The sequence below is a fragment of the Schistocerca americana genome, chromosome 6, assembly GCF_021461395.2.
Source record: "Schistocerca americana isolate TAMUIC-IGC-003095 chromosome 6, iqSchAmer2.1, whole genome shotgun sequence".
In the NCBI taxonomy this organism is placed as follows: Eukaryota; Metazoa; Arthropoda; class Insecta; order Orthoptera; family Acrididae; genus Schistocerca; species Schistocerca americana.
The window spans coordinates 320,225,063-320,250,701 of record NC_060124.1 but is presented as its reverse complement, the minus strand read 5'-3'; the positions used below and the strand labels follow the sequence as shown (position 1 = coordinate 320,250,701).

General features: G+C 42.6%; 1 protein-coding gene across 1 annotated transcript in view; it reads right to left on the bottom strand.

Annotated features, from left to right (window-relative positions):
* LOC124619547 (sodium-coupled monocarboxylate transporter 1-like) overlaps positions 1 to 25,639 on the bottom strand; it is a 182,890-nt gene that overhangs the window by 112,982 nt on the left and 44,269 nt on the right. Inside the window, exons 3-5 of the mRNA XM_047146017.1 lie at positions 12,171 to 12,330; positions 2,944 to 3,009; positions 1,191 to 1,242 (exon numbers count right to left, since the gene is read on the bottom strand). Coding sequence (XP_047001973.1) covers positions 1,191 to 1,242; positions 2,944 to 3,009; positions 12,171 to 12,330 — 278 coding nt within the window. The remainder of the gene's footprint in view (positions 1 to 1,190; positions 1,243 to 2,943; positions 3,010 to 12,170; positions 12,331 to 25,639) is intronic.

The following is a 25,639-nucleotide window of genomic DNA, read 5'->3' as shown; positions in this document are numbered from 1 at the left end:
ACAAACGCAGTTGTCTTGGCGGTGTAAATTCATCTCCATTAAACCACAAGGTTGTACACCACGTTATTCAGGCCGTTCTTCGGTATCGAGCCACCATCCTGAGCCTTCTCTTCGTCAGAGTGAAAATTGTTGAACTATATGGAAAAACGTAAAATAGTTGCAAACTACAGTGTGCATACACTTTATTCAACATGTACGCTTCACTACAGATATTCAGATTTGGGTTATGACATCTTCAATGTGTGAGCATCACCATTATTATTTAATTAAATTGTAAGGCAAAAAGTTTTGCATGTGTAAAATCATGTCCTATGTGTGAGTGGGAACGAAGACTTTAATCTGATCTCATCAAATTAAAAATATGAAAATACCGGAGTCTTGGATATTATTTTGCAGGCTGTCAAACAGTTTCAAGTTATCATTCTATCAGTAATGTTTCAGTTTTGTCATCTCGCTGCGAAGGATCATTTTCATGAAATGTATTTGGGTCTTCGAAAACATGTGAACGATTCATGACGTTGTAGGTGATCAGAAACTCCATATTTTCCGCCAAATATATCATTTTCATGTCACTGTTACATTTACAAGTGACTTGCAAGTAGACCACTCTGAACGAATTTGCGAATCACATTTTTCCGCTCTGGCTGTAGTATTGACGAGTATTCCGACCTCTAATTCGTCACGTAATATTCATAACTAAATTTAGCCTATAAAACCGTTTACGTAAAGAAGGTGTACAATTCTGAGTAAATTTCGTGCAAGCAGCCATGAACTTTGTCGAGAATCTGTAGACAAACGAACGTTAGTACACTAAATCCTTCAATCTTAACAAGGACAAAATTATTGGTATTTGTCAGAAAAACAGGGCTTAACGTGGCTCAAAATGTGCTACAAAATACATCACTGACTGTATCACTTGCTACTCCTCGATTGTCTGTATTAGATAATAAATTATATTAGGCAGATATATCATGTGTTTAGGACATCTGTTGTAAATCTCATACATAATTAATTCTTTTTCAAAATGTGCAGTCTGAATATAGTTATGGATAATTGTAGGATACCTAGGACTTAATTACATTAATAAAATTATAATTTCCATCATAAAGTTTTGTCGAATTGAGCATGTTCATTATACTTTTCTCTTTATAGAAAAAGAACTGGAGCATAAATGAACAGGTAATTCTCACCTTGGTTTAAAGCTATGGCAGGCATGAAAATGACCAGGGGAATCCAGCATATCTGAAACAGAGACAATCCAACACACAGACATTTTTAGATGAAACATTCAAGATACAAAGAAATATTTGGAACTTGGGCATTGCGCATTAGTGTTCCATTGAAGATACTAAGACAAAGGTCTTGCATGTTCCCCCATGATATACATATGCACCATGTACTCGAGTGAGATAGTGTTATCGGCACCTGAGTGAATATGAAAAGGACCTTGTTGTAGATCTCCATTTGGCTAGCAGGTTGAATCATGCAGTATAAAGATTCGTGGAGCATTCAATGTGGCAGTATCCTTTGTTGAAGTGAACTGGAATGTCAACGCCAGCATACCCATCTTCAAGTTTTTGGTAGACCACCCAACCAACAGAATGGAGAATCGCTGTAATGTACACCATCGCATCGTATCCCCTTAACATTGTGCCTGATGTACAAGAACAAGTTATGAACAGCCTCAAAACTCTCTATCGTCCCATACCACTGATCGTAGTCTTGCAGCAGCCAGACTACCCCAAGCGTAGGCTACCGCAAACACTGCAACACAAATGACTGAGTTGTTAGTGGTAGGGTGGTCAGCAAGCATGGAGTGCCAATGAATCGTGTCACACCCTCTCCAGCAATCAATCAGGGTTAAGCACTAAGCCAGACCACCATCGCTGGAGTCACTAGATATGACTTCAGGTCATGGTTCGTACTGAGGGAATTCTGAAGCACAGGGGTGTGTCACAGACATCCTGCACCCTCATGTGTCGCCTCTCATGTAACAGTATTCCACTCTTGTGGCCTCTCATGGGGCGAACTGGGCCAACTGTTGTAACTGATCCTTGATGTCCCTGATATTCACGGTGGGAAGACCATGTCTGAGCTGGTCCCACAAATGTCCTACTGGCGACAGGTTATGGATCTTGCTGGCCATGGAAGTTCCAGAACATCATGCAAACAGTTCATAGAGGCACTTGGCATGTGTGAGGAAGCGTTGTCCTGTGGAAAAATGGCATTACGATACTGTTGCATAGGAAGTGACACATGAGGAAGCTGGAATCTGTGACACACCTTTTTTACGACATACTTCCAAACCAACTCAGTGTATCCATCCAGGCCAGGCCGGGTCATACTAATAAGTGAGCTCATACTACTAAGTTCTATGAAAATTTGACTCAAATGCAACACCCTCATGGACTGCATTCAGTGGCATCAAGGTCATGGCTTCACTGTGAATATCAAGGACATCAAGGATCAGTTACAACAGTTGTGGCCGAGCTTGCCCCAGGAGAGGAATGTCAACGCCAGCATACCCATGCCAGCATACCCATGACAACCAAACTTGAAGTGAAAATGAAGAATTCAATATCCATAGGGTTATCAGATGTTCCATTTCTTATTCTTGTAATGTAGACACTCCTTTATATTAGGTGTTCTACATACGTCATTGTTTTTTTAGGAACTCATACATTCAATAACTTTTCTAAGAAAAGCTTAAAATTACATGGATATGCGAAGAATTTCTTGTTTCACTGTCCTTAAGAACGCACCTTCCCCCTTCTGCTCTTATAGATAAGACAACATACACAGTTAACGTGAAACAACATAATTTGCTAGGAAAGAAAATCCTTAGCCCTTCCCTTTTCCTCACATTTCAAATGAAACACAGTCACACACTAGACTGTCATCATGCTAAGATACATAAGATCAATTTACAAAACTATTACTTACCACACCAATTATGAAGAAGAAAGAGCCCAGAATTCTCACGCTTTTGCCGAATCTCATTTCCAAGTACTGTGGAAAGAAAGAAGAACTCATTAAAGTATTGTGATGCTGACTTTTCCCTGGAATTCTACAGATTTGAACGAAACTATTATTTTGACGACTGTACCGTCCATTAAGTGGCCTGATGCATATTTGAACGAAAAAGTCTCTAACAGACAAAAATAATGATTTTCTCATAATTTTCTACAGTTTTAAGAATATCCAGACACTGTATGGCCTAAATTAATAAGTGAGTGCAGTTGAATAAAATCATGAAATATAAAAATAGCTGTGGAATCCCTCTAAACCAACAAACCAATCTTTTTTGTTTCATCATTTTGTAGAAGCTCTCAGCGAGAGAAAAAAATATTCGTTAAGTTTACTACAAGTTAGTAAGTGCTTTCAGTCTGAAATACTGGATGAATAAAGTCGTACTTGCGGCGGGTACGCTTCTTTTTCAAATCCATCCCTACCCCTTATATATATATATATATATATATATATATATATATATATATATATATATATATATATATAAACTGAAGTTCGAATCACAAAAATACCTCTCCCAAAGCAGTCGGTGGAACTTAAAAAATTCATGAGAAAACCGACTTCTATGTTTTCTACCAAGCATTATATACTACAATCAAGTAGAATTCTTTTCGAGAAGTAGCTTGGTTGTGTGGCAGGGCACACGCTCATTGCATGGGGAGTGTTGGTTCATTTCCAGGTGGACACAAATTTCTGAACAAAGTTGCATGTTGTATGAGCATTTACATGAAGCATAAAATGCAAAAAGATAAAAAAAATAGTTTGTAGTTTTTTTACCCACACGAGCTTTATTAACAATGTTTTTTTAAAAAGTCGGTAATTAGGGATTTTTGTTTGCACTGTAAAATGTATTTTTGTGAGAAATACGTGTTTAGAAATAAGAAGACGCACACTTTTAATAAAAATGACAATTAGATGTGTTAATTACCATGCAGTTTATGTATTTAGAAACAATGACCAACACAAGACTCTGTACATTTCTCCTTTTGTACTACAGCCATCAGTTCTTGTATTTTCAAAAGCTCATGCATAAGCACCGACCAATTCGAGAAGTGCATCCATCTCCTATCTCAAAAATTTAGTGTCCTTTTGTTTTTCATTTTGTCAAACATAAAAAATGGACTAGAATAGAGATGTAACCACACTTCTACTTGTTGACAGAAGTTCGAGGATGTGACAATGACGTCACTCACCAGCGATTGTCTATAAAACGTATGCATATAGGCGGCCGTGTGCAAATTTATATCTCTATTAACAGCTCTGCATCTCCAGAGTGCCTTCCAGTACAATACACAGAGTTAACTGCGGTCAGCTGATGACGGCTTACTGACATGATTAACATTGGTGCACTGCAGATATATTTTAAACGTGCTTTCCTTTAACCATTGTCACGGAACCCTGGTTATCTTGTTTTCTGACTGAGGTTGATGCACTCAGCCACCAGTGTCGCCAGACCACACGGGCTGACACCAGTCCGGTTGCCAGGAAGTGCTACAGCCTGATGCAATCACAGTTACAAAAGCTGTTCATTGCCTCTGATCCAGATCATTTGGCGTGATGCACATACGCAGCCACTGCTGTGAAGTTAGCTGTAGCAGCAGGATTTAAACCTTAATGGCTTACTGATCCAGCTCATCATCATTGGATAACTGGGGCTGACGCCCATTCTAGGACAGTCAGCAACGTGCTGATAACGCCGCCATACCTACCAGCCTTTTTGGAAGTACAACACAAATCATCCCTGCCTCCTCTACGGTGTCAACAGAGGACTTGCATGCTCTGAGGTAATGGAGTGTGATGTAGCTACATCTACACTCCTCTACCGTTGCCGTGCCACTCATAATTCGATTGGGGTATAAGAGCTTCTAGCAATGCAGTAGCAGCAGCAGTGGGTCACATGATCAGCAGCCACAAGCTGTCATACTGGAGGTTGTATCCACCTTGCTCACCAGTGTTATTTGCTGTTCCCAAGTCCCATGATTCTAAAGAAACAGCAGTAAGGAAGGTTTCTGTAATCTCACCGGAACCATCTGTTACTGCAGGTGTACCCTCTTTGGCAGAGAACAACCGACCACATCCAGCCACCTCTTGTCATAATTGGTGTCTGGGCCATCTTTCCCTGTGACCTTACTATACAGTGGAGGACTGCAGAATTACTTGCGAGAGCAGGGAAGCGTGGTTTAGTATCATTTATTTGCCAGCGAAGAGTCTTCATGGCTTGTAAAGCCCAATAATGATGAAAAAATTTATGGAACGGAAGGATAACGTTGGAACATACAAGTGGCGTTGATATTTTCTAAAGAATGCCGGTAGTAAAACAGGGAAAGATGCCAACAAAATAAGAATACAATCGCAAACCAAGGGTACAGGCAAGAACGTCCTCAATCAGCTGCACAACTTAATTTTAAATAAATGAGAGTTTAATAGTTATAAAGAACTATTCGTTACAAAAATACTACGGTGAATCTTATAGTTTCAGGGCAAAGAAGTTGGGAGTAGAACTTACACTAATGAATCCACAAATTGTTTGACATCGAAACAATAATGAAATGTTAACAACACAGGAAGCATGCGAAATAGGCCACAAATTATAAAATTCTGTCACAAATTTTATATTATTCCTAGAAGTATTAAGAAAGGAGATTTTGCACAAATTAAGAAATAATCACCCATATGAATAATTTCAAATTGCCCTTTTACAAGCTTTAGAATTTGTAAATGGAAACAAATTTCTAAACAGTCTCTGTGGTAAACACGGCGCGCAGTACTTGATAGCTCATTCACAACAACCTTCTACTTGTTCAGTTACGAAAACCACACTGGCAGCCTACTGTACTACAACATAAGAGAGCGCAAAGAAGGAAAGAGAGCTACCTGCACACCCAGTCAATGGTGGTTGGACGCAGCTCGGAAAATATCCCCTTATTATCTAATGAGGCAGCACACAATGGCAGCCGGCTGGCGACGCTGACTGACGTAGCCCCATGCCTCCTTGCGGGAAAGAATGAACGAGACATTCCTTGCCCACTTTCGACGCGCCGGTTGGCAATGCGCTGTACTGACAGAATCGAGGCGCACGCCCTTCAGTCTTTTTCAAACGATTTTGTAGAAACTAATCGGCAAAAAAAAAAAAAAAAAATTAACACGACATTCCTGTTAGCTTCATATGTCATCTTCATGGTGAAGTGACCAAAATTTCGATAATGGTAATATCTAATGTGATATTCGCGTTTTAGTGTGACTTTGCGTAATATTATAGAAATTTGCAATGAAAATGGAGGTCGATACGATTTTGCGTTTGGTGCATATTATACCATATGTTGCAGCGAACGAAATATAGCTAAGATAAATTAGTTAAAAATAATCGTGATAGCAGGGTAATTTGCTACAAATATGACCAGTTTTAGCCTTTAGTAGTAGGCCATTTTCACATAATGCTGCATCTGATTGACACTGATGACACGTGGAACAGGTCGGGTCAGCATAGCGGGGTGGTGTATTACCTGAAGATGGCCTTCTACGTAATAGTGGCCGGAACCGGTCATATTTTTAATAAATGACTGTGTGATCGAGAATGCTTTTAACTAATTTTACTTAACTGATGGATTGCTGTTTCCCAATAATGTTACCTGAAATTATGAACAATGAATTTTTGTTTCGACTTGGGAGGAGGTCTCTATCCGCCTCCACTGTCAATAAAATGGAATTTTTGTAGTATGTTCACTGATGACCAAATGCATACGAGAATTAAAATTTCATAGCATTCTTCACATATCCTAAACTGCTCGAGATATCGATATGAGATTTTGGCAAGTGATAGCATGCAAAATACATTACGTTCTTCCTTTAGTTCAGTAGACTGAAGATATGTATGTTATTACTCCCTGAAAATCTGAATACTCTGCTCGAAGGGGTTTCTGAGATTTAGGGAAAAATGCAACAGAAAATGTAAATTTTCAGAAACGGCTTCTTAAGTTTCAAAAGACTGTAACTCACTTAATGTATGCTTAATTTTTTATTTTTAGTCACTCAGAAGCACCCTGTTTCATACTGTATATCATCCTCTTGATCTTTTTCCAAGTTTTTACGTCTTGTCTTCTTTCTGGACTCCTTAGTGGCCAACTGTGCTGCATACTCTGCTTTATCAGTGCGAACCTTGTCCATCGGTTCAAGTTCTCTAATGCAGTTTACACCAGAATTAATTCTCATATGCTTGTCACTTTCACCCTACCAATGTTGCCATCATTAAAAGCAATAACAGCATCACTGACCCCCCACTTTAGTGCCTTCATTCCAACAGAAACTTTTTTGGTAAGCGAGTTCATATAAGATTATTGAACGATTCATTGGGATTTTGAGTCTAACCATGCAGACACTTATTCAATAATTCAGGATTTGTCAGGTCTCTATAAATAAGTTTTATGAATCCATGACTGCTGCTGGGAAGGAATGTTTATGGCTGTATGACTGTTTGAGCACTGGGCATTGCGGTAATTGCACCATGTACCAGTTCCAGGAGGGCAAAGGTAGTGTACTGGTTTTTCATCAGTTGACAGTCTGTGCAAGAAGTTAGCCCATACTGCCTGCTTCATTTTCAACGAATCTTCAGTATTATTTCTAACGTTCATTCCATAATAATGCTGTAGTTCGTCAATCATTTTGTCTGTCAGCTTGTCTCATGTGGTTTTACCATCAGAAAGTTTCTTGTCTCTCAAACTTTGTTTCAAGTTCGTCAACGTCGTGCCCATCCTCTTCTGGACATGACCTTTATAAAACAGCAATCCAAAGCCTGCTATATAAAAAACTACCGATCTTATTAGATCTTGAAATAATACAAGTAAAAATTTTAACAATTTCAACTCGTGTAGATTATATTTAAAAAACTAAAATAAAATCCTTCCCATGTGAGTTTATGAGTGATATATTATTTTATTCGGAAAATTGCAAATTTTACAATGAGATACAAGCGAAAAATTTGAAAAAGTTTTTATTCCGTTCTAAATCCCTTTAAGGCCTTGCTGTTCATTATTAATCATATATTGGGTTACAGGATTCCCCTTAAATTGCTACAGAATAAGCGATTTACTTTCATGTGAATTGTTAAACATTTTTCTTCAGAGAAGTGTCATCAGTGATGAGTTTTGAGTAACACATACATTTATGTCACCGCCACATTAAATTTTACTTTTTTTGCAGAAACACAGTATAAATTGCGCAAACTCATCTTGTAATACCTATTACAGCAGAATCTAGAAATGGAGTGTGTTATTAAACAAGCAACAGGAGACCAGACAGGTAAATGTCTTACAGAAAACCTATTACATAAGAGATTTCACGTTTATTTTGAAAGCAGCAGTTTTTTAGGTAGCTATCAACGAGTTTTTAAAAATTAAAGTGCTGGATTCAAAGAGTTAAATACAAACTGTAGCTTCTGCTATATCGATGCAGATAAGATTGTTCCATATGTGTGCTATCATTTGAAAAAAGTCTAGTTTCGCTATCTCGAACGGTTCAGCAGTTCATTCTCGTACGCTTGCTTTCGTAAGTCAATGTGCTACATAAATTCCATTTTCTCGAGACTGGAAACAGATAGAGACCTCCTCCCAATTATAAAGAAAAATTCATTATCTTAGCTAAATTTCATTTGCAGTGACATACGGTGTAAAATGCACCAAATGCAAAAAAAATAGGGACCCATATTTTTCATTGCAAACTTTTTCGAATTTCACGTGATGTATTACTATTACTTAGATGCGAACGCCACCAAAGGTATGACCATTCGAGAGACACTTCACCATGAAGCTCACATTTAAAGCTGTACGCAACATAAAAACCAAATCTTTTTGATTAACAGTTTCTGTGCAATCATAAGAGAAAGATTACAGAGCTAATGGAGCGCGCATGACGTTCTGTATGTAGTGGCACTGTCGCACCTTGACTAGGAGACTATCCAGTGTTCTCTGTGTGCACCCGCAGGCACGGATAGTTGCTCTGGACAGTGCAGTGAGTTGGCACGAAGACTATCAGCTTTCTTTCTGTTCTCACATTAAGAGAGCGGAGTTGCACAAATAATATACATGATTACACCAAACGGATTACCGATAAAAATGAGAAATTGTGCCAAAAATAATACAGCCGAAACAATATCCAGCATGTTACATGTGTATCGTTATGTATATTAAAAGGTAAATACCCGGGAAAAAAATCGTACCAAAGGGGGAGTGGTCCTGTGGCCCTAAACAAAACTACAGGCTTCTGGAGAATAAGACGTTAAAACAGCTTATCTAAAATAAGATTAGCACCATATTAAAAAAGGCACATATATCAAAGGCACTGTTACTTTTATTTCATTTACCCAAAGCCCAGCCATAAGCCGTAATGGGTCTTTAGCGAATCATTCATGTATAACTGAAGTCTTAGAAGTTCAAGCTTACCAGATTCAGTTGGATCCAAGTACGTTGCTAAAACTCCTGTAACGTATTTGATAAAAATAAATAATCTTCATCAATTGCCACACAGGATGCCGAGCACTCATCGGCATGCCTCTGGAACTCTTCATCAAGGGCCTGAGGCCCACTTAACTGTAGATGTCCATTGATTGACCGTGCGCCACAATGGTAATGATCGCAGCCAAATGCCACATTTCTGAAATAGCTAATTTTCTAAACTATTCGTGTGTTGCTGTGATTAAAGTATACGGCGCGTGGCAAAATGGCGCTTTCCAAAACCGGATTTGAGGAAACTGTGGAGCACCACAGGCCACACATCACAGGGATGAATGACGGCTTCGAAGATGTGTACAGGAGAATAGATAAGCTACTGTTGTGCGATTGACAACCCTGATAAACCAATGGGCTACAACATTGCCTCCTCAACGATCGTTAAGTGAACGTTGCTGCACATGGGCCCGCGCAGTAGGCGCTTACTCAGGCACCCATGCTGACTGCTGTTCGTCAGAGATGGAGGGTGGAATTTGCACGCCAGTATCGCAAACAGATGTCCACTGAGTGGTGACATATGGCCTGTTGAGATCACATTTTGTGTTCCATTGGTCACATGGCCGTTGGTGTGTACGGGGTGAAACTCCTGAAAGCAAAGACCCTGTTACAATCGCTGGAAAGGTCCAGGCAGGAGGAGGCAGTGTTATGGACTTTAGAGTCTTTTTATCATTGTGAAAGGCACAGTGGATCGACAAAAGTACACATCTATCGTTCGGGACCATGTCTACCCCTACATGCAGGTTTTTTTTTCCTCAGCATGATGGAATCTACCAGCAGGACAATGCAACGTGTCACACAGCTTGCATTGTACGTGTGTGGTTCTAAGAGCACCAGAATGAATCTACCGTTCTTCCCAGACACCAAATTTCCCGTATTTAAAGCCAATAGAGAATTCGTTCGATCACCTTCGTAGGGCTGTACTCCACCGAAACACGTAGCGCAAACGGTCTCCGAACCGCAGTCGGCATGGCTCCACTTAACTGTCGGTTCCTTCCAGAGCCTCAATGACTTTCTTCCTGCAGGTGTCACAGCTGTCCGTGCTACAAAAGGTGGTTATTCAGACTACTGACAGCTGGTCACATTAATGTGACAGAACAGTGTGTGTCGTCAAATTCTAGCAGTCGAATTTTACCTACACTCATGCTCATAAATTAAGGATACTGCTGATACATGGTGAAACAATGCTCTCGTGGGCGGATTGCGGGTTTAAATCACCTCGGGGTATGACCATGCGGTGCATTTAACCTGCGGTCGTCGCACGGTGGCGCTGGCAGCAGTCCACATACGCAGAGGTGTGTTGGTGCATGTCAGAGTACAGTGCAGCGAGTAAGTGTGCAGACGTTTCCAGACGTGCTAATGGTGACTGTGTGTTGAAAATGGCTCAAAGAACACATATTGTTGACATTATGAGGGCTAGAATACTAGGGCGATTGTAGGCTGGTCAAACACAGCAGGTCGTAGCACGGGCCCTCTGTGTACCACAAAGTGTGATCTCAAGATTATGGCAACGATTCCAGCAGACAGGAAACGTGTCCAGGCGCTACAGTACGGGACGTCCACAGTGTAAAATACCACAAGAACACCGATATCTCACCATCAGTGCCAGCAGGCGGCTACAGAGTACTGCAGGTAGCCTTGCTCGGGACCTTACCGCAGCCACTGGAACAGTTGTCTCCAGACACACAGTCTACAGACGACTGGACAGACATGGTTTATTCTCCCGGACAGCTGCAAGGTGCATTCCACTGACCCCTGGTCACAGGAGAGCCCGTAGAGCCTAGTGTCAAGAACACAGTACATGGTCACTGGAACTTTGGTCCCAGGCTATGTTCACGGACGAGTCCAGGTATAATCTGAACAGTGATTCTCGCCGGGTTTTCATCTGGCATGAACCAGATACCAACAGTTTCTTTGAAAGGAACCTGTATGGAGGTCGTGGTTTGATGGTGTGGGGTGGGACTATGACTGGTGCACGTACAACCCTGCATGCCTTTGACAGAGGAACTGTAACACGTCAGGTGTACCGGGATGTCATTAGCAACCAGTATGTCCGCCTTTTCAGCGGTGCAGTGGGTCCCACCTTGCTCCTGATGGATTACAACGCACGGCCCCACCGAGGTGCCATCGTGGAGGAGTACCTTGAAACAGAAGATATCAGGCGAATGGAGTGACCTGTTCTCCAGAGCACGTCTGGGATGCTCTAGGTCGACGTATCTCTGCACGTCCTCAAATCCCTTGGACAATTCAGGAGCTCCGACAGGTACTGGTGCAAGAATGGAAGGCTATACCCCAGCAGCTGCTCGACCATCTAATCCAGAGTATGCCAACCCGTTGTGCTGCCTGTGTATGTGTGCATGGTGATCATATCCCACATTGATGTTGGAGTGCATGCGTAGGAAGCAGTGGCGTTTTGTAGCACATGTGTTTCGGGACGGTTTTCTCAACACCAATACCGTGGACTTAGAGATCTGTGTCGTGAGTGTTCCCTATGTGACAATGCTATTAGCTCCAGTTTTGTGTAGTGCCACGTTGTGTGGCACCACATTCTGAAATCATCCTTAATTTATGACCATTACCATGACATTCGATTCAGTCAGTAAAACTATGTCGGACCTCTAAGAGAGATATTTACGAACATACCTCGTACGTGGAGGTGATCTGCAGATCGTAGAAGACGGGCAGGAAGGCGACCGCATTAATGATGGCGCTGACTAGCACACCGATGGCGATGTAGCCGTACTCGGCGCCGTACAGGTACGCCTCCGTGGCCATGCCCAGGAGCGTGATGCCGGATATGAAGCTGTGGGCGCAAACACAGCCCTCAATCATCTTAACTGGGCTGAGCACAGTCACTCGTAATAGTACTTAGACATTACAAGGTCTATTCGCGAAAAGCAAGAGTCTGTGATATAATTCTGCTGGCTTCTCCGCTCTTTTCGTCAATTTCGATTGATGTCTCTGAATTCACATCAAATCGATAAATCTACAAGATAAAAGTGGTTTCTAATTAACATAACAGACTGTTTCAGTCGCAGGCTCAAATGGTTCAAATGGCTCTGAGCACTATGGGACTTAACATGTGTGGTCATGAGTCCCCTAGAACTTAGAACTACTTAAACCTAACTAACCTAAGGACATCACACACACCCATGCCCGAGGCAGGATTCGAACCTGCGACCGTAGTAGTCGCGCGGTTCCGGACTGAGCGCCTCAACCGCTAGACCACCGCGGCCGGCTCAGTCACAGGCGATATCTGTTAAATCACACAAATGCATGGATGTCATAATCTGTAGGGATATGAAATGGAACGATCACATTGGCAGAGTCGTACATGAAACATTTTTACAAAAAATTTTTACAGTAGACAGACGTTGGTTTATTGTTGTAGAATACTAGGGAAATACCATCAGTCTATAAAGAAGTTATATAATCAAACACTCATATGACCCATCCTAGAATATTTCTCAAGTACGAGGGTCGTTCAATAAGTAATATCCGACATTTTTTTTCAAGACATATGTATTGTTAAGAGTTAGAATTTGGTGACAATGAACACCAAAATGTCTTGTCCATGTCCTATTTTTCTACGTAGTCTCCATCACGTTCTATGGCAGTACGCCAGCGTTGTGTAAGGGCATGTATTCCCGGCCGGTAAAAGCTCTTGTCCTGTAGGCGCAGCCATGTTTCCACTGCATGATTGACACTCTCGTCATCCTCAAAGTGTGTTCCCCGTAGAGAATCTTTAAGCGCCCCAAAGAGATGGAGGTCTGAGGGTGCCAGGTCTGGACCGTAGGGTGGATCAGGCAATGATGTCGAACGCAATTTGGCGATGTGTTCTCAGACTTGTGTGTGGGCGTGCATGACCGTCTTGGAGCAAGATTTCTGCTAGATTCTTGTCCGATAGAACAAGCCGGAAACGGTTCTTGAGTTTATTCAGAGTCTTCACGTATACCTCAGAATTGATGGTTGACCGTCTTGGCATCACATCCACGCCATCACAATCCCACAAGACTGTCCCCATGACTTTTCTGACAGAGGGTGTTGTCTTGAATTTCTTCTTTTGTGGTGAATGAGGATGAAGCCACTCCATGGACAGCCTTTTTGTTTCCGGCGCAAAGTGGTGCACCCAGCCTTCGTCCTCCGTAACTATCTCTGACAGAAAGGCTTCTCGGTCGGTCTCAAAACTCTCCAACAATTCAGATGAAACGGTGTTTCTTTGAATCTTGTGGTCCGCAGTGAGCATTCGTGGAACCCATCGTGAGCACCTCTTTGAATATCCGAGAGTCTCGTTCACTGCAGGTGCTCTTCCAATGCTGACCGACAACTGTAGAGCCAATTGGCGAGTTGTAATACGCCGGTCGGCACGAATATTGGCATCCTCACGTCACGAGCGTGGCTGATCATGGAGCTCTCAAAATGGTTCAAATGGCTCTAAGCGCTATGGGACTTAACATCTGAGGTCATCAGTCCCCTAGACTTAGAACTACCTAAACATAGCTGGCCGGAGTGGCGGAGCGGTTCTAGGCGATACAGTCTGGAACCGAGCGACCGCTACGGTCACAGGTTCGAATCATGCGTCGAGCATGGATGTGTGTCCTGTCTTTAGGTTAGTTAGGTTTAAGTAGTTCTAAGTTCTAGGGGACTGATGACCTCACAAGTTAAGTCCCATAGTGGTCAGAGCCATTTGAACCATTTTTTACTTAAACCTAACTAACCTAAGGACATCACACACATCCATGCCCGAGGGAGGATTCGAACCTGCGACCGTAGCAGCACGCGGTTGCAGACTGAAGCCCCTAGAACCGCTCGGCCACAGCAGCCGGCCATGGAGCTCTGTTTCTGTATTTCCTGAGACTGTAACTTTTTTTACCCATCGCCCAACTGTACTCCCATGAACTGCAGCATCGCCATACACTGCACACAAACGGTTATGGATGTTCACGACGGTTTCTTTTTCTGCACACAAAAATGCAATAACAGCACTCTGCTTGTAACCTAAGTGGTATGTAGAGGCCCTTTTGACATTGTACTAGGTCTCTGCCATCTGCCAGAACGGTTCGAAACTTCACCTGCGCACAGAACAAACATCAAATGAGAAACACCAAGAAAGACGTTTCTTTAAAAAAAAATGCTTTAAAATTACAGTGTGTCTCATAGTCCGTGGGGTCTTATAGTCCGTGTGTAGTCAATGCGTATTATTGTTTCTAGGTTTCCCAGCAGACGGCCTGTTGCGAGAATTCAGTCAGCACTCGAGTGATGTGGGTCCCAGTTACTCGTAAGTCTTACATACCCTTATTCTGTTCTTGGTTCTACTCGGTCACGAGGTCACAGCACATTGCTGCAAGTCCGTTGATGCGGCTGCCACATTATACTGGCCTAAGCAACGGACTGCAAATGTAATTAGCTGTATTAGTGAAGGAATGGCTTGCTTTTTTCTGACTTCATGGTTAAGCAGGTAAACTTCCTGTCGTTACTCGGCATTCTGATTGAAAACTGAAGTGAGTTCTTTGTGAACAGGTTCGAGACACACGACTGGAACATGTTCACAAAGAACATTCGGCGGAATATCTAAATATACTGTCCCCATCATGCTAGGCACTACAGGATGGCGCACGAAAAACTTGTTCCGAGTACCAGACTGCTCATTGTGCTCATTGTTGCCTGCCAGTTGTTGTCTATTGTTTCGAAGCTGTTACGATTACATTTTGTATTGTCAGTACGAAGCCATTGCGGATTGATTAAGACGTGTGAAATAAATATCTCAGCGAGAAATCATTATCCTCTTCAAGAAAGAATCGCAATAGTGGAGGTACCTACAGGTTTATTTAAGGAACCGTGGGACATTCTTACAAAGAAGTTTCCTAGTGTTTCCATACCAGCAAAGAGCAGTATACAGGATTTTTTTGACAAAGTGGCGTACTACAGGGTCAGTTGAAATCCCAAGTAGAATCGAGACCCATTCGTTCGTACAAGTCCTGTGATCGCCAATATTCGAGCACGGATGTCCGATAGTCCAAACAAACTGATACCTAAATTGTCGCAACAACTAACCGTTTCGCATAGGTCTTCACAAGATATTTTACACCACATGGAGATGAAGTCCTACAAAATTCCATGTGTCCAATAACTGAATGAGAAAGATAAAGCAATACTTGTGACTGACTGTACGTCGCTATTTCAAACAGCTGAGAATGGAATGTTGGATCCACTGCAGTATTACATGCCTGATGAAGCCTGGTCAACAAACAATCTTATTCGTTTACTGAGGAATATCTTCACACTGAAAAAATCAGAGTGTAGTGCACCGTGTCAGCAAGTCGGATTGTGGGTTCCATATTTTTTGAAACAACAGTAAGCACTGCTGTCTTTATGCGAATCGTTGAGGAATTTTACGCACCGTTGATACCCGATACGTATGTTGTCTTTGAACAGGATGAAGCGGCCTGTCACACTTCACTCGAGTAAATCTCATGAAATCTTGAAAGATTAACAGAAGAAAGGACCGTTAGCAAAGGACTGTGGCCACCGCGTTAGCCGGACCTAACCGTTCGTGAGTTTTGTGTGGGGCAGTCTAAAGAGAAAAGTGTACGCAAATAACTCAATAACGTTAGAAGATTTGAAGGGCAATATTCGTAATGAAATTTTGGAAGATGATGCACAGAGTTGTGCAATGTGTATATTAATATGTTATGGCGCGCCAAAATTGTATTGAAGCAAAGGGATGTCGTTTTCAGCACCTACTGCAACATAATGGAAAAGACAAGAAAAATTCAGTAAATAAAGACCTTACGTGACATTATTTGTTATTTCTTTATATTTCTTTATTATCTGGTTTTTACATGTTTGTCTATTTGTTGTTGTATATGTTAGTGGCGGGCCAATTCGAGCGTAATTGTCTGTACTCGGGATCGGTGTTCTGTACGCTACACTTTGGAAGCCCCCTTCCCCCCATCACTCTTTGAGTAACAAGTCTATTCGATTATCTGATATAAATATATGGGTGTATTCTGTAAAGTGATTCACTTCTTGTATGCTCTCTTTGAATTTCGGTGGGTCTAGAATAACGAGGTTAAAGGAACGTCAGCATAGTTTGTAAATGATTTTCTAATGTAGCAAGTTATTAAGAAATACGGTGTCAATGTCACCAATTTTTTTCCAAATCTTCTCTTTTTTCATAGCCACCTGCTTACGCAACATTACGGGATGCAGGCCACACAATGATTCCTAGCCTTCTTCAACAGCACCACCACCCACATTTAATATTTTTTTGTGGTATTCAAAAAATTTAAAAACCTCTCACACCGGCCTGATTTAGCTTCACCGATCAGGATAGTAAAAACATGCGTATGTTAAGGGAATTTTCATTCACAAAGCAGGCTTATCACATTCACACAGTTCAATACTGTTCTATCCTGATTAAATTGAGCTTAACTTAAATTCCATAAGTCAGTGAAGCAATTTCGAAGTCTCGGTGCGACGAAAATTGTCAGTCGATCTCCTGAAAACATTTGTAATAATTATTAACTTTCGGTGGTCACATGGGGAAGACCGGAGATCTGCTGGTAAGACCGTGTTAGCCTATTTATTTGAAGTAACTGGATATCTTGAGCATACAAAACGGCAGGTTCGTCCAGTGTAAATCAGACGTTCCCCACTGATCCCGTGCAACACAGCGTAGTAAGCAGACACTGTCAATAATAATCAGTTAAATAATACGCGAACACACTTACTTTAGTTTAGTTCATGTATTAAATTCCTTCTCATACAGAATCTCATCAAGATGGCGACTAGCTCAACAATACATACATAAACGTCCTCCTTCTTTTCTCGGCTAATCGGCAAGGCACCCTTCATTCTTTCATAAGAGAAAACATAGATAGCAGAGAAGCTATTCCATGGAGTAAATGGACGCTCCAAGGAATAATAGGGCTTGAAACTACTTTGCATTGATAATCATCGTAAATTAAAGTTTAGGAATCGGTAAGATAAGAAGAGATATTTCGAGATATGTACTGAGTTATATAATTTATAAAATTTCTGAAAATATCGCGGAGAGACCGCTGCCAGAGACATTACACACAGATATCTTACAGATTCCACTATGCTAGAAATATTTTTACATATTACGTGTTCCTTAGTCTTTTTGGTTAGTACTCCCATTTCAGACTGGTGATAAATGCGGCAGTACAAACACCACACGCTACAGACCAACTCTCAGTAAGTGTTGAGAGAAAATCTATTTTATTGTGGACACAGTTCTTGCACACTGTACGTCAGTTTTAGAGCTGTTTCAGAAACATGTGCACTGCACGAAAGAGCGTCTAAAAATAAGGCGATTGTATTACTTTAAAATTTCATAATCTTTGCACATCCTAAGTTCCGCTTTTCCCCCGTGCAGTACTAACTAATCATTTCTTTCTAAGATTCATGAGTCGATTTTCAATTGAGTTTGCGAAGGCTAACTTTTGTTGACAAATAATTTTATCACATGCATTTTCACTAGGGCTTTCCGAAAAAACGGCTGTATTCAGTCACATTTCTAGGAGGCGATCAAAAAGTTTTGAATTCAGGGTGTTGCTGCAGCGTATACGCAACGTAGCGTGACATTGAAGAGTTTATACAAGGACTGACATGTAGGTAAAGGGGTAGTGAAGCATCCGTGTCTTTCCGAATGGCGTGTGATATATACGGAAACGTGAACTACGGTGACGTCATTACCGAATGCGTCCAAACAGAACCAATGTATTGTTATTCTTTTCTTGGCTGCCAAAGGGCAGGTGCCGTTAGACATTCAAATGGTTCAAATGGCACTGACCACTATGGGACTTAACTTCGGAGGTCATCAGTCCCCTAGAACGTAGAACTACTTAAACCTAACTAACCTAAGGACATCATACAAATCCATGCCCGAGGCAGGATTCGAACTTGAGACCGTAGCGGTCGCCCGGTTCCAGATTGCAGCGCCTAGAACCGCTCGGCCACAGTTAGACATTCATTGGATAATGAAGACTGTGTGCGGGGCAGCACGTCTGCCGAAAACCACCGTCCAGGAGAACTGCGACAAGGGGTGCTGCTGCTTCATGATAACGCAAATGCCGTAACGCAGAAGTCACAACAGTCCAAGTAGGTGACACTCGAGCACCCGCCCTATAGTTCTGATCCCTCTGCACGTGATTATCACGCCTTTTGTCTCGTCAAAGAAGCTCTTGAACGGTCGACGATTCCTGACGGACGAGGATGTGTAGCAGGTAGTTACGGACCTCTTCACGCAGCAGGACATGATGTTTTACCAAACGGATATCTTCAACCTCGTGCATTGGTGGAATGATCCAGGCGATTGGCATATCGATTCTGGACTTCATGGCCGTCGCCTCTTATAATTCATGCAGGGGTTGGACAAAAACATGGAAGCACCGCGAGAAATGCATGCTTGGACGTAAATGCAGTGCTAGCCGAGCCTGCAGGTTCCTCTTTTCAACTTGACCATGAACAGCACCAGTGCAGTGTCCTCAATACGTGGTAAGAAATGTGTCCTGACGAGCTGTTGGTGGATTACGTCGGAGTTAAATGAATTTGAACGTGGGAAAATTGTTGGTGGTCCTTTGGTGGGTGCTTCCGTAACAAAGATAGTCGAAGCGTTTGGTGTTTCAAGGAGTACTGTATCGAAGATTTATACGTCACACAAAGAAAGGGGAATAACATCATCCTCTAAGTCACAACGCGGACGAAATAGAGTGTCGAGTGAATGTGACAGCGGGGCATTAAAGAAGATCGTGACGAAAAATAAGATACATAACTGAAGGTCGCACTCGTGAATGCTGTCAGCACTAAAACAACACGATGGGAGCCCCATAAGCATGGAACTGCAGACCGAGCTGGAATTCGAAAATCACTCATCAGTGATGCAAATGCCCAAAACAGGAAAACGTAGAGCCGAAGCCATAGAACCTGGACTATGGAGAGAGGGGAGGAAGTCATTTGATCGGGTGAGTATTGTTGCACACTGTTTGCAACTTCTGTAAAAATGGCTCTAAGCACTATGGGACTTAACTGCTGAGGTCATCAGTCCCCTAGACGTAGAACTACTTAAACCTAACTAACCTAAGGACATCAAACACATCCATGTCCGAGGCAGGATTCGAACCAGCGACCGTAGCAGCAGCGGGGTTCTGGACTGAAGCGCCTAGAACCGCTTGGCCACAGTGGCCAGCTGCAACTTCTGTCCGAGTTTACGTTCGAAGAGTCAAACATGCCGAAGTATCGATGATGATTTGGTCAGCCACATTGTTTTATTTTTCTGGCATCATGGGGACTATCAAGGTAGCATTACTGCCGAGAATTACGTGACCATTTTGGCCAATCAAGTCCATCCCATGGTACAGTAGTTGTTCCTCGATACTGGTGCTGTGTTCCAAGACTACGAGGCCCCTGCTGAGACAGCTCGCATCGTCCAGGAGTGGTTTTGTGAACACGAGGATGAATTGTTTCATCTCCTCTGGCCACCAAAGTCACCATATCGCCGCCATATTGAATATTTGTGGTCTACTTGCACAGAACGGTGCGTGATCGCTATCCACCTCAATCATCGTTACCTGAACTTGTCATCATTTTGCAGGAAGAATGGTGTAAGATTCTCTTGAAAACCGTACAGGACCTGTACTTAGCAAATCCGAGACGACTGAAGTTGTTTTGAATGCCAAAGGTTTCCTTGCACCGTGTAAGACGTGTGTATTTCTATTGTCTATTGTCAATCCACAATTTATGAAAGATATTTATATTTTTTAATAGGATTAAGTAGCAATAATTAATATTTGTCATGTTGGAAATAATTGTGGTAGCAGGGAATGTCTGCACCAAAGTATTGTTGGCAAGAGAGACCGCACATTGATATAATTTTAAAAAGGGCGGGAGAGCCCGCGTATGGATACATTTTAAGAAAAGAGCGGGAAAGACCGCGCATTGATACTTTTTGTAATGGTAGCAGGCATTGTCTGCACCGGAAAGCATTGTTGGCAGGAGAGACCGCACTTTAGCGTTCGTAGGAAGTCAGTAGTGAGCGAGATGTGAAGCGAGTTGATAGCAGGTCTGAAGCGAGACGTTGAGAGGAGCAGTGTGCTTGCCAGCCACCAGCTATGATTTACAAGAGATTATAAACGGATGTAGAGAGACATTAGCTAACTATTATCATAAGAGGAACTAATATTATTGAATTATTTTCTTTGCGAAACTCAAGACTACTGAAGGTATCCAGAATGAGATTTTCACTCTGCAGCGGAGTGTGCGCTGATATGAAATCTCCTGGCAGATTAAAACTGTGTGCCCGACCGAGACTCGAACTCGGGACCCTTGCCTTCCGCGGGCAAGTGTTCTACCATCTGAGCTACGGAAGCACGACTCACGCCCCGTCTCACAGCTTTACTTCTGCCAGTATCTCGTCTCCTATCTTCCAAACTTTACAGAAGCTCTCCTGCGAACCTAGCAGGACTAGCACTCCTGAAAGAAAGGATATTGCGGAGACATGGCTTAGCCACAGCCTGGGGGATGTTTCCAGAATGAGATTTTCACTCTGCAGGAGAGCTTCGGTAAAGTTTGGAAGGTAGGAGACGAGTTACTGGCAGAAGTAAAGCTGTGAGACCGGGCGTCAGTCGTGCTTCGGTAGCTCAGATGGTAGAGCACTTGCCCGCGAAAGGCAAGGGTCCCGAGCTCGAGTCTCGGTCGGGCACACAGTTTTAATCTGCCAGGAAGTTACTGAAGGTATGTTTGCGCAATGCTAGTTGTAAGATTACTGTAAAAAGTAAGTCCCATTTGAACGTTTGTAAAATTATTTCATTACCAGCAGAAACCAGAAGAAACGTTTCGAGAATATAATAAATTTTTTCCAAAAATGTTGCATTACTGATTATAATCCATCCCAAAAACCATCAACGCAAAACTTTGCAAAATTTTATTGTTGTCAAGAAAAAAAGTTTAACTATGAGTTACGTAACTTCAGTCAATTAATTAAAGAATAACGTCAGCTTTCCTATTAGAGAATAACCTCAGCTTTGGTAATAAATACAGCCACTTATTATGAAAGCCCACCAGCAGCTAATAGAGTATAGTAAAACAGAGTAAGTATATTCATGTCGCTGTTCGATGTATCAGTGAGATGGCGATCCAGTAACAGTAAAAAAGGTAAGGAACATTTTTCGGTTATTGCAGGTAACGACTGAGGAACACGACGACGACACATTCTATGTTCCGTCGAAATAATCAGATAATAACTGTTAATAAGCAGCATTTAAATTTGTATGCGAAGATTGAGAAAGAGAATTAATTTCAAAGGGAAGATTTCATTTGTTATTATTAAGCAAGAGATAGAAATCCTAAGGAAAAGTTTCATAGGTTATTGTAAAAGGGAAGGTTGTACAACAAAAAAGAGATATAGAGGAGACGGGAAGGTTTCAACCGCAGTGGGCCTAGTAATGTGTTGTGTTTTTGGTGCTTCCAAATGTTTATCCACTCCAAGCATTTCTTTTGGTTTAAGCAGTTAATGTAAATCGCTTCAGTTATTTCAAAGTTTCGAAATTATTTTGATTTACAAGTGAAGGTCTTCTCTTTGGACACACCGTTCATTGGTTACCAAGCTTTCCCACATGTTTATCAAGTGTACAACAATAGTACGGATAGTATTTCGAGTTCTACAGCGCTTAGTAGTTGACAGGAAATCATCTAGCGAATCGAAGGCTATGTCTGTAGTTCAACGGGGAAGTGCAATAGGCTCTCTGCTGTTCATAACCTATATTAACGATTTAGGTAACAATCTGAGAAGTCCTCTAAGATTTTTCTTACAAATGATGCCGTCTTTTACAGCTGAGGGAAGTCATCAAAGGATTAAATTACGAAATGATTTAGAAAAGACCCGCTAACTGTGAAAAATGAGAGTTGATCCTGAAGAATAAGAAGTGTGAGGTCCTTCACACGAGTACTAAAAAAGTTCTGTGAACTTTAAGTTACACGATTAATCACAAAAACTTAAAAAGTGCCGGTTCAGCTAAATATCTGGTGGTTACAAAAACGAACCACTTGAGCTCGAAATGAAATGATCGTATGGCTTTGTTGGCCGGGAGCTCCCATTCGGGTTCAGCCGCCAAGTGCAAGTCTTATTTCAGTCGATGCCACTTTGGACGACTTGGGTGTCGATGATGAGGATGAAATGATGATGAGGACAACGCAACACACAGTCCACGAACGCAAAAAATCTCCGACCCGGCCGGGAAACTAATTCCGGCCTGCTGCATGTGAGGCAAGCACGTTACCGCTCAGCTAAGCAGGCAGACTTCCGTTTGAACTGCAACCATCGCCCAAAAAATATGGGTTGGGCGAAAAAAGTACTGCGATTTATTGGCAAGACAGAAGATGTAAAAATGAAAAGGAAAACTTTCTCCTATGAATTCTAAAATATTTTGTCGACTTCCACCTACGTATGGAGGAATGACTATCATGATCAAGGAAATCGGGACTTACACGGAAAATTTCAGGAGTTCGTTCTCCCCAAGCACTGTACGGACGTACACTACTGGCCATTAAAATTGCTACACCAAGAAGAAATGCAAATGATAAACAGGTATTCATTGAACAAATATATTATACTAGAACTGACATGTGATTACATATTCACGCAATTTGGTTGCATAGCTCCTGAGAAATCAGTACCCTGAACAACCACCTCTGGCCGCAACAACGGCCTTGATACGCCTGGGCATTGCGTCAAACAGAGCTTGGATGGCGTGTACAGGTACAGCTGTCCATGCAGCTTCAACATCATACCACAGTTCATCAAGAGCAGTGACTGACGTATTGTGACGAGCCAGTTGCTCGGCCACCATTGTCCAGACATTTTCAATTGGTGAGAGATCTGGAGAATGTGCTGGCCAGGACAGCAGTCGAACATTTTTTGTATCCAGAAAGGCCCGTACGGGACCTGCAACATGCGGTCGTGCATTATCCAGCTGAAATGTAGGGCTTCGAAGGGATCGAATGAAGGCTAGAGCCACGGGTCGTAACAATTCTGAAATGTAACGTTCACTGATCAAAGTGCCTTCAGTGCAGACAAGAGGAGACCGAGACGCGTAACCAATGGCACCCCATACCATCAGGCCGGGTGATACGCCAGTATGGCGATGACGAATACACACTTTCCAATGTGCGTTCACCGCGATGTCGCCAAACGCGAATGCGACCATCATGACGCTGTAAACAGAACCTGAATTCATCCGAAAAAATGACGTTTTGCCATTCGTGCACTCAGGTTCGTCGTTGAGTACACCATCGCAGGCGCTCCTGTCTGTGATGCAGCGTCAAGGGTAACCACAGCCATGGTCTCCGAGCTGATAGACCATGCTGCTGCAAACGTCGTCGAACTGTTCGTGCAGATGGTTGTTGTCTTGCAAACGTCCCCATCTGTTGACTCAGGGATCGAGACGTGGCTGCACAATCCGTTACAGCCATACGGATAAGATGCCTGTCATCTCGACTGCTAGTGATACGTGGCCGTTGGGATCCAAAACGGCGTTCCGTATTGGATCTCGACCAACGCGAGCAGCGATGTCGCGATACGATAAACTGCAGTCGCGATAGGCTACAATCCGACCTTTATCAAAGTCGGAAACGTGATGGTACGCATTTCTCCTCCTTACACGAGGCATCACAACAACTTTCACCAGGCAACGTTGGTCAACTGCTGTTTGTGTACGAGAAATCGGATGGAAACTTTCCTTATGTTAGCAGGTTGTAGGTGTCGCCACCGGCGCCAACCTTGTGTGAATGCTCTGAAAAGCTAATCATTTGCATATCACAGCATCTTCTTCCTGTCGGTTAAAGTTCGCGTCTGTAACACGTCATCTTTGTGGTGTAGCAATTTTAATGGGCGGTAGTGTAGTTTGAAAGTTGTCCTATGCGGCCTCTTCCAAACAACTAAGTGCGAGCTGCAAAGTTATCATTTAACTGTAAATGTCTGAGAAGCGTTCAATAAGTCATGCAACACTTTTTACCTGGAAGCACGTTTGTCTTACTGGAGTCCAGTACACGAGACTACAAAATCCAGTTTTTCAACATAATCTCCTCTCAATGAGACAGCCGTACACCATCTTACTCGAAGGGTCTGTATGTCTGCATGATACTACTCTACTGGCTGAGGTCGGAGCCAGTGTCTTGCTGCATCAACAACCTCCCCTACACCCACGTACTGCTTCCTGTGGAATGCATCCGTCATTGGGCTAAAAAGATGGAAGTCGGAAGGTGTGAGATCTGGGCTGTAGGGTGGATGAAGAATCAGAACAGTCCAACGAAGTTTTGTGTGCTGCCCTCGGGTGGGCAGGCTTGTGTAAGCCTTGCGTTATCATGGAGAGGGGGAAGTTCGTTTACATTTTTGTGTCGACTAACACGCTGAAGCCATTTCTTAGATTTTCTGAGGGTAGCACAATCAATTTTTCATCACCTGTGACGATGTTTGACAAACAGTTATCGTGATCATCCTAGTAACGCGCAAGAAACCTTACGCAGATGGTCCTTCTTTTCTCTTTACAGTCTTATGTTATGCTGCGGAGAATCCAGTGGGCACACACCTTTGAACTCCCCAGTTGGTGGACGAGTGTGTCAGCACTACCAACGAAGACTCCCAGCTGAACAACGAGGTATTTGACCTCAAATGGCAGTGTCCGAGCGTTCCAACACTGGGCGAGCCAGAGCTGTGTGCGGCTGGCCGCCTTGCGGGAGATCGGACAGGTTTGCTTGACCCTGTTGCGATGACGACAGACGCCTCGCCCAACAACGCACAACGTTTCCAGAATGAAATTTGCATTCTGCAGCGGAGTGTGCGCTGAAATGTGTCAGGCATATCAGCGCACACCCGGCTGCAGAGTGAAAATATCATTCTGCAAACATCCCCCAGTTCTGGAAGGTCTGCAGGAGAGCTTCCGTAATGTTTGGAAGGTAGGAGACAAGGTAATGGTGGAACTGAAGCTGTGACGACCTGTCGTGAGTCGTGCTTGGGTAGCTCAGATGGCAGAGCACTTGCCTGCGAAAGGTTCCGAGTTCGAGTCTCGGTCCGGTACACAGTTTTAATTTGA